At 39.9% G+C, this 9,661-nt stretch overlaps 1 protein-coding gene across 1 annotated transcript in view; it reads left to right on the top strand.

The window, feature by feature from the left end:
* LOC106957508 (dolichyl-diphosphooligosaccharide--protein glycosyltransferase subunit STT3B) overlaps positions 1-9,661 on the top strand; it is a 52,791-nt gene that overhangs the window by 22,205 nt on the left and 20,925 nt on the right. Inside the window, exons 4-7 of the mRNA XM_015048884.1 lie at positions 1,107-1,205; positions 3,599-3,745; positions 7,172-7,220; positions 9,318-9,472. Of these exons, the coding sequence (XP_014904370.1) occupies positions 1,107-1,205; positions 3,599-3,745; positions 7,172-7,220; positions 9,318-9,472 (450 nt within the window). The remainder of the gene's footprint in view (positions 1-1,106; positions 1,206-3,598; positions 3,746-7,171; positions 7,221-9,317; positions 9,473-9,661) is intronic.

The raw sequence follows: 9,661 nt of genomic DNA, 5'->3' as shown, positions 1-9,661 counted from the left end.
TACCCTCATAAGGTGTGAATACCCTCATAAGGTGTGAATAGTTTTGCAAGGCGCTGCATCTCCCAGCAGCTCTGAGCTGAGAGAACTCCAACTCCCTCCTCCAGTCTCTCCACATCAGAGCTGTCAGCTCGCAGTAGGCATGAGTTCACAGCAGGCCCCTTTCATGGTCAAGATAAATGAGACGATGTCAAGCATCATCCATGCACAGACTATTAGTTGTACTCACAAAGCATAGTGTTTGAGAGATTTGAAGTACATTACGGTCTATTTGCAGTGAGAGGGTTTGCCGTACCTTTACTCCATCTTCAAACAGCTCTTCAAAAGTGAAATGATTTTTGATGAGGTGGAAAATTTCCTATTTCTGACTTTTTCTCTTGGATATTTGCAGCTTGAGCATAATTCAGAGACCTTGTACCCCATTTGATGGCAAATGAGCAACAGAGATGAACCGAAATTTTTAAGATGGAAACGATATTAAGTTCCAGATCTTTACCTTTTTTTCCCCCCCTACTTTTGCTTTGTATCACACAGCTCCTTTTTCAGAAGCAGGTGTCTCTCCGTCTCAAATAAGGATCCTACACAAAAGAATCTCCTGCTTTAATTAAACAGCTTGTAGGTTATGTTCCCTGGCAATTTCTTTTTTTTTCCCTGACTTGAATCAATAGCATATGTATGAAAAAGGGATTGCGGGAGGGCAGGTACAGCTACTTCAAAAACTCTTCAGAAAGAGTGTGAAATCTTAATTAAGCTGGTGTGTCTGGGAATCGGTTGCCCCCTCCAAGCCTCTAAAAGGCGGGAGTCGCATCGTTCCCGGCTCCCTGGGCGCACGCCGGGCACACACACCCCCCGCCACACTATGCCGAGCCAACTCCCATTTTCTCAGCAAATGACATTAGATTAGCTATTTTGTATTTACTCCCTATGAGGTACGGCAGTGAAAATCAATAGACTTTAAACACCTCTATTGAGGTTGATTTTCCCCCTTAGTGGGCGCAGAACTGGAGTGCAGTAATGGCTTTTTTCATGCTGTAATTTATTTTCATTGTTGGATGTCTTATCTGGTGTCCCCTCTGTTTCTCCTTCTGCTTTATTTTGTCTTTTCTCAGCATACAGCACCTTTTACATCGTGGGGCTCATACTGTCAATGCAGGTCCCTTTTGTCGGCTTCCAGCCAATCAGGACCAGCGAACACATGGCTGCTGCAGGTAAGATCCTCCCTCTTTAGAAGCAGGGATGTTATGCAGCCTTTTGTTTTTAATGCATTTTCTGAAAGATTTTTTTGAGTTCATTTATAGAGGGAGGAAACAAATGGCAGATTAAAGAAATATTTGTTTTTAACATGATCGCTGATGCCAGCGAAAAGGATGGAATTTTATAGTGGGGAGTGTGTAGAGATCCTGCAAAAACCTCCTCCATGAAGGAGATGTTTAGTCATCCTTCCTCCATGGAGGTATCGGAGCCTACAGCTAAATCCTTTACAAAACCTGTGGAGTTGGCTGAAGAGGACCCTGGACTCTTCAGAGAGTTCAAAGATCACTCTCTGAATCTCCCAGCGTCGATAAATCTCTACATAAAGTGGCGTCTTACTGGTCAAAGGTGTTGAAAGCACGGTTGCCACTATGATATCTGTGCATTTTTTTTACACTGAGTAAATAAACTTAAAAAAATTTTTTTCTGAATACCGTTGACCCCTGGCATGTGTGGGGGTTTGGGACCACAGACACAGAATAACTAAAAATCCATGAATACCTGAGACTCCCTAGTCGTAGTTTAGCAGTTCAAATACTAAATGCACCTTAATATTAATTAATATGCACAGTGGAAACCGTCTTGGCACTGCGGCACAAGCCAACATCAACGCTCATCCTTATTTCAGCTCTTGGGTGTACAGCCAATCAGTGCAGAGGAAAACGGATGGTGCTTCTGGATTGGCTGCTTTGCAAACGCTAGCCAATAGCATTTCACGTAGCACTGCAACTATGCATCGTACCTGACTGCATTTTCTTTTAGTTGTTTTACATTTTACTATGATAAAAGATCTATTTTAGTAATTTAAAGTTACCTTCCAGAGAAAAATCTGAATTGTTGAGTCTGTGGGGACGGAACCATGAACAGACGAGAGTCCACTGGATTTCAATCTGACATTATTCTGGTGCCATAAAAGATAAATGTATATCTAAAGACTTTTATTCATCTTTATCAGGGACAGCAGAACACCTCTTTGTGGTTGAGAAATAATGTCAACATTTTTGGAAAAGGTCATAATTGCTCTAATGTAAATTAAGTATTATAATATCTCAGTTTTTTTCTGTTGTAGAGATGGATTCGTTTTCCTCTGTGTTTTTATTAGGCAGACTAATGATTAAATATGCACATCGCGCCTCTTGGATTTTCTCATTTTAACTCTTGTTCCTGCCAGGAATGTAAATACATTCTTGTATTATTTTTCACCAACCAGTTGACTTTCTTCAGGATGTATCGGGTGTAAATTCCTCCTCGGCGTTAATCACTCTCTGTGGGAGAAAAGCGATCCAAGGTACATTTCCAAAGAAGAAACAACAAAGCACCCTTCCCTGCCACTCATGTGCAGTGCTCTCCAGTTTTGCTTTTGGGAAGTTTATTAAAGCCTGCTGAGTTTCAACTCTCAAGTGGGCCCATCTGCTGCCTAGGAAACGGCGATGAATACATTGGCAAGTGCTCCATTCATCCGTTCATGTTTGCTTTTTGGCACCTTTTGAAAATGAAGCAAAGCCCCTTTTTTTTTCTTAAGAGTATTTTCTTAACGTGCAGCAGGTGCACATTGAAGTGTCCCCGTTTTATCACTGGCAGCCGTGCGAGAGACGTTTAAGGAAAAAAAAAAAAAACATCTAAAAAATGTATCCCCTGGTTTTGGCTCCTGTCTCTCTTAGCGAGCAAAATGTTTCAGTATCATCAAGGTAGCAGCTGCTTACAACATCTGGTGGCAGCATTCATGGAGCTCAGTGGGACCTGAGCGGAGCGGCTGAGCCACGGACCCACCGGGGCTGGTGGGACGTTGCCCCCCTTAGGCGGGGAAAGCAGCACGGCGTAGACTGACAAGCACGTTAGCAGCACGGCAGCCCTCCAGGAGACGGGCAGGAACGTAACGGAGGAGCGAGGGAGGCACGTGGGGGGGGAGGGAATTTCACGCAAGGTTTCCGAATGGATGGAAGGTGATGCAAACTGGAGAAACCAGGTCGCTCTTTCGTTTCCGTTTTTATATACGGAACAGTCCAGACAAGCAAAGAGGTGATGGAGAGAGCGACCCAAAGAAAGTCTGAATGCGAAGTGTGACTGACGGGGGCTGCAAATGAAGATAAGGCAAGCAAAGAGACGGGCATATTTACACAGATATGTCTCATGAATTTCAAATATGTTGTCCTGAGGTATTAGTCTTCAACATCTGCCTGGCTAGCCAAGGGGGATCTCATGGACGTCTTTGTGGGAACTCTGCAGGAATGACAAACCCACTTTGTACCCAGCAGGAGGCGGCATCAATCAGAGCCTCCTCAAACATTCAGCTGGAGTTTCCTTTGGATGTTTGCTCAATCTTTTATGTCTGTCTGTGCCTTTTTCTCAGGTGTGTTTGCTCTTCTGCAAGCCTACGCCTTCCTGCAGTACCTGAAGGACAGACTCACCCGGCAGGAGTTTCAGACGCTCTTCTTCCTCGGGATCTCTCTCGCCGCCTGCATCGTCTTCCTCACAGTCATCTATCTCACCTACACAGGTTTGTTTTTAGTTTTTATTTAAACTCATTTTTCTTTTACCAAGTCATAGACGACATATTTCTCCTAAATATTAACTTTCACCTTTTGTGACGGCATTAAAATATTTTATTATTTATTTATTTAAAAAACAAATTAAGGAAGCTGTAACTTTAAGACGATTTGTATTAATTAGTTGTACTATTTGATGTTTGGTTTAAATCAGATTCGCTGGATAATAACTTTTGCATAATTTAATGACTAAAAGATAAAGAAGTTGTTTATAACTTGGCAGACACATTCAACCTCTGACTTAATTCAGACTTTAATTAAAAGCATCTCGTTTTTTTCCCCCCTGCTCATTAGTAACCCTCTGGGTTTTGTATAAACCTCAGTTAGCAGAGTGAGCTTATTGAACATGTTTATGCACCGAAACAATGAATTTTACTTCATTTCATTTTGCGCTCAAACCAACATGGCTTCATATTCTCTCCTATAATTATCCATTCCTCTAAACTTTAATCTGTTTTTACATTTGGCTTCCCATCCATCTTTTTATCCTACAGCCTCTGGTTACTATAAGTATAAATTCGGACCACAACACTCTTTTGTTTCAATACATCAAAAACTGACATCCTGGAAGTTTATTAAATGTTGAGCTGAGAGGAAGCTTGGCTTTTACTCTGCAATATCGCTCAGCATTTTAAGATGACACAATGTAAAAAAAGTTTTTGCAATATAACTTACTGTGGCTTTTTTTTTTGTAAAACTGCAGACCTAATGCATTACAGTAAAGTGACACTAAATAGGATCTTATTGCCAGACATTCAGTCCAACAATATGGATGGTTAAAAGAAACAAAATACTATAAATGAATCTTTTCCCCAGAATTTTATCTTCTGTGGTTAGGAAATTGTGTTGCGGTTGGAAGACTGTTTTTCTGAGCAGATTGATTTAAATTTTTCTTGATGGCGATCCAGACCTGGAATTTAAGCCATTTCAGAGCTTTATTCTGCTGCCATGCGCTCATCCATGGTGTGACCTGCAGGCCTTTCCAGTGGGCTGCTAATCGGCATTCTGTGTCTGAAAATTACACTTGGAAGGCAAAATAGTAAACAAGCATAAACAGATATGAATGTTGAAGCTTTGAATTTATTTTTTTGTGTGTGAATGATTTTGTGCCTGTGTTGGGCTTGTTTTTTTTTTTTTTTTTTTTTTTGCATCTGCAGCCAGCTGGGTGAACTTTGGGCATGTTGATGTTTTTCCCTAGACATTTCATCCCGCTGCGGCCATTATTCTGAACTTTAATATTCCTCTTCTCAGCGTACTTATTTGTTTCTTTCAGACTTTAAAGTTCAGATTTGCCTGACCTAGATCTCTAAATCGTCCCCTCGTCTTTCCTCGCCCAGCGGTGCTTCGCCCCGCAGCGCATCCTAAAGTGAAAGGGGAAAAAGTTCATTCCTTTAGGTATCTGTAAACTTTGTTTGCAAAGTTTCGCCGGCGACATTTTGAAATTCAACGTTCTGCTGCTCAGGATAATATATACAGCTTGTCCAGGACTTCTCTAAGTGCAGACAGATGGTAGAGCCCCGCGTACGGACTGCTGACTCGCATGCGTGCAGACGTTCTGTCACTTGGACACTGGCTTCGTCTGGTAAAACATTGCCGTCTGTCTGCCATCAGAATTTAGCAGCAGGACTCTGATTGTTGGGCGCAGGGTGCCAGTTCTTCACAGAGACACTACCTACTCAGTCCTGTCTATCAAACTTTCATTTCAGAGTCAGAAGACAGGATCAGTATTTTTTCCCCCCTCAGTATCTTTACCACTGAACCAAGTATTGATTGGGTAAATCAGTACTATCCTATGAATCACCTCGTAGTGTGTCTCCATTTATATTCTTGCTGCTTTTCTTCATCTCTTTTCTTGCCTGGTTTGGTTTACAGCTCTGTAACGTCTCATTTAGAGAGCTCTCCATCTTGTTTTAACCACCTGAGTGATAGAACGGCTACAGGACCGAGTATGACTGAATGTTGGTGGAGAGATTTCAAGAACCTTAGAGAGAGAGAGAGTGTGTGTGTGTGCGTGTGTGCGTGTGTGTGTGTGTGTGTACCGTTTTTAATTTGTTTGGGCTCCAGCAACCCTCAGGAAACTGAGCTGGAATATATTCTAGATCAAAGCCTAACTAAGAGACATTTGTAAATGCCCTGTGAGGTCTAATTTGCAACTTAAATGGTTTCACTTACATTTAAAAACAAGTCAATTCCACTAATTAAATAGCATCAATAAAATATATTTTGAGCACAGATGTGTTTTCTGCTGAAGGATTTCTTGTCTTTAGACTCCAATTGCTTTGTGCATTTCGCCACTACTGGACTTGCTATTCATTGTTTTACTTTAGTCGATATTTGAGTTTTATTTTATTTAATTTTTTAACAACAAAGATGCTTTCAGAAAGCTGAATTCTAATAATTTATGCAAATAGCAAGTTGGCTCGTTTGGTGCCAGAGGAAAACCTCAACTGGAAGAGACAACTTTCTGCTTAAAACATTTTGCACACAAGAGCTTTAAATTCAATTTAATGTTATAATTTTACAATGCAGTTCTTTTTACATAGGTAAAAATACTTGGATTTCTCAATTGAAAAACTGCTTAATTGTATGTTCTTTTTGACATAGACTAGATTATTTTGAAACAATTTCTAGTTCCTAAGATTTAGCTTCACTGGATGGTGCAAATTTTAAATTCCTTCCCAGTTTTATTTCCAGATTTAATCCCATCCTCAAACACAGATATTTTTTTTAAATACTATTAAACTCCATGATTGTTTGCTTAGGAGAAACTGGACCTTTTTAATTCACTTAATTATAAATGATTTTGTTGAGTCCCAGGTCATGTTGGTATTATTGTTAATTAGAAAGCAGAGACGGCAGAGTCCTTGATGCTGAACCACGTATCAGATCTCTGCCTCCGGTCGTTTATCTGTAGGGCAGAGCTAAATGAATGGGAGGAATGCCTTAATGAAAAGAAGCCAGTTTATAAATAACACTGTTCTTCTTTTAAAATTAAAAAGGATCCGATGGCCGATACAAGGTGGTGTGTTTGTCATTTTAGTTTGACCCACATTTATTTAGTGAAAAGCCTCCATCCTGTCGTTTCCAAGGTGTTCGTTACTCTGACAGAGAACCGTTTTGCCCAATTGTTCTGCTTTGACTAAAACGAGTAAGTGGTTTTATTGTGAAGTTATTTATTTCAGATTATATGTGTATTGTCTGATTTTTTTTTTGCTTAAATGTTTTCATAGTTTTAAGAACTTTTTATTGTTCCACTTCAGATTAATGTAGTTCAGCAAACCTTCCACACTCCTACAAACAGTCCTTGCATGTCAAGTGTTTAATAAAAAGCATGAACACAGAAGCATTACCTTATTGATCGTCTCTCCTGTCTGCAGGATACATCGCTCCATGGAGCGGCCGCTTCTACTCGCTCTGGGACACCGGGTAAGCTCTGCTGACCTTCACACTCCCGCCTGTCGATGGAACACTTGTCCAGTCGACCGCGTGTGTGCATTTGTTTTCAGAGACGGCTCTAAAGCCGCCCTGCAATCGTCCCTGGAGGGAAAACGCTGCTGATCCAGGCCGTGTTGAGCAATGCACGAGGCACTTCCTGTTCTCCAGATGCTCTGCAAAGTGTGGGATTTTTCCAGCACAAGCGATCAATCCCTTAAACTCTAACTTGCTGAGATAAGCAGAACGGGGATATTTTGTTTGCCTAGTTTCTCAGCTTTTTCAAGCTGCAACATCAAATCGTTTGAATATTTAAAATATTTTTAGACACAGCTCAGAGGCCCCACTGCACTGAACCCCATTGAAAACATCCTGGTTATTCCACCAATTACTGATTTCTGAACCCTTCCTGAGTTAAAACATTAGTATTGTTGTTTCTGAATTAATGTGAACTTGTTTTCACATTAAAGCACTGCATCTTTTTCCTTATTTTGACAATTTCTGACTTTCTGTAAAATAAATACTAAATTTTTGCTTGGAATTTTAGAGACATTTTGTCTGTAGTTCATAGAATAAAAGAAATGTTAATTTTACTCAAACGTTAAACCTATAAAAAGTAAAATCAGATAACTGATGAGTTTGCAGTGGTCTCTTAATTCCTTCCAGAGCTGAATATATTTATATAATTTCTCTAATTGGTGTTTTACCTCACAGCAGAGAGTTTATTCCACATTTTTAAAGCCTCGTTTCAGGCCTAGTCAAAGCCGATTTAAGTTTCGGCTTTGACTAGACTGATGAAAAATTGTCACTTTGTTTATAAAACCATTCAGAGGGGATTATCTGGAGTGATTTTGGATCATTATCCAGCTCTCTAAACCAGGTGAGCTTCAGTTTAAGGTCACAAACTAATGGCTGGAGATTCTCCCTCAGGGTTTTCAGATTGAAAGCAGTTCCATTAATTACATGTCAATTATGCAGCAAAACGGCACCAGAGCATCATACCACTACCACCGTGTTTGACGGTAGGATGAGGTCCTTTTTCTAATGTTGGTATTAGATGTGATGCCCATCTACCAGAAAGACCCACTTTCTGGTAGATGGGTCTTTAATCATCTCTCAGAATATTTCTCCAAAAGTCTTGGGAATCATAAAGATCTTTTTGACCAATGTGAGACAGACCGTTGTGATCATGTCAGCCAGCAGTGGTTGTCGCTGTGGATCTGTCCCGTGGACGAGCTTTGCCCGGCCTCCTTCCTGTCATTGAATCGTGTTGACTGAACTTCACCGAGGGAAGAGAGGCCTGCAATTCTTCAGATGCTCTGCATTATTTTGTGACCTCCTGGATGAGTTGTCAATGCGCTCTGTGTGTAAGATTTGCATCCTGGAACTCCAGGGAATGTTCACAATTCAGCGTTTCATGTTTTCTCCATTTGTGGATAATGAGTCGCTGGTTCACTGCAGTCCCAGAGCTACAGAAATGGCTCTGTAACCCTTTCCGGACTGTTTCTCATCTTCTCTTGAAGATTAAGACATGATGTGTTGCTTTTTGAGATCTTTTATCCTCTTTCATTTAAGAGACTGTTTAAGTGACTCTTCATTTCTTCAGGTCTGATGATAGTCGAGCCTCGATGTGGCTTAGAAAGAAAGTGATTTAAAAAGGTGGTTAATCAGGTGTTTTATAATTTAAAAAGCAACTTTCTTATATAGAGCCAGATTAGTTTCTAAATGTAAACTGCACTTTGCATTTATTCAAGGTTTCTTTATTTGATATTAGAATTTATTTGATTTTCAAAAATTAAATCAAAATGGCAAAAACAGAAATAATCTCTAAGGTATAAATACTTTGTTCTTTTCACTGTGTACACAAAAGCTATTGACTTTTATGTTCATTTTTGGCTGAATAAAATCTGAAATTATAGTTAATTAAATCAGATTTACCATAATCACATTAAATCTGATTAGTATACAGAGCAGAAATGATTCTTCATATTTTATCCCTGATCAGAAGATCTGTTGTGTAATTGTTCTGTTTGCAGGGAGAGCACATAAATTACAACCTGTCTGTGTCTTCCTCCTCTCACGTCTCCATAGTTACGCCAAGATCCACATCCCCATCATTGCATCGGTGTCGGAGCACCAGCCGACCACGTGGGTGTCCTTCTTCTTTGATCTCCACATCCTGGTCTGCACCTTCCCAGCAGGCCTTTGGTTTTGCATCAAGAACATCAATGATGAACGCGTGTTTGGTGCGAAGATTTTTTAAATTATTTTTAAATATTTACATCATAAAACCTTAATTTGACCTGTTGCGTTGAGCTGCATGTGAGCTGTCTGTGTTTTTTTTTTTTTTTTTTTTTTTTTTTTTTTTTTCCTTTTGTTTTTTTTCTCCTTTTTTTTTTTTTTCAAAATTTTTTTTTTTTTTTTTAAAAAACGGG

The sequence above is a fragment of the Poecilia latipinna genome, unplaced genomic scaffold (assembly GCF_001443285.1).
Source record: "Poecilia latipinna isolate Pla-1442-1.1 unplaced genomic scaffold, P_latipinna-1.0 Scaffold909, whole genome shotgun sequence".
NCBI lineage: Eukaryota > Metazoa > Chordata > Actinopteri > Cyprinodontiformes > Poeciliidae > Poecilia > Poecilia latipinna.
This window is presented reverse-complemented; position numbering and strand designations above follow the sequence as displayed.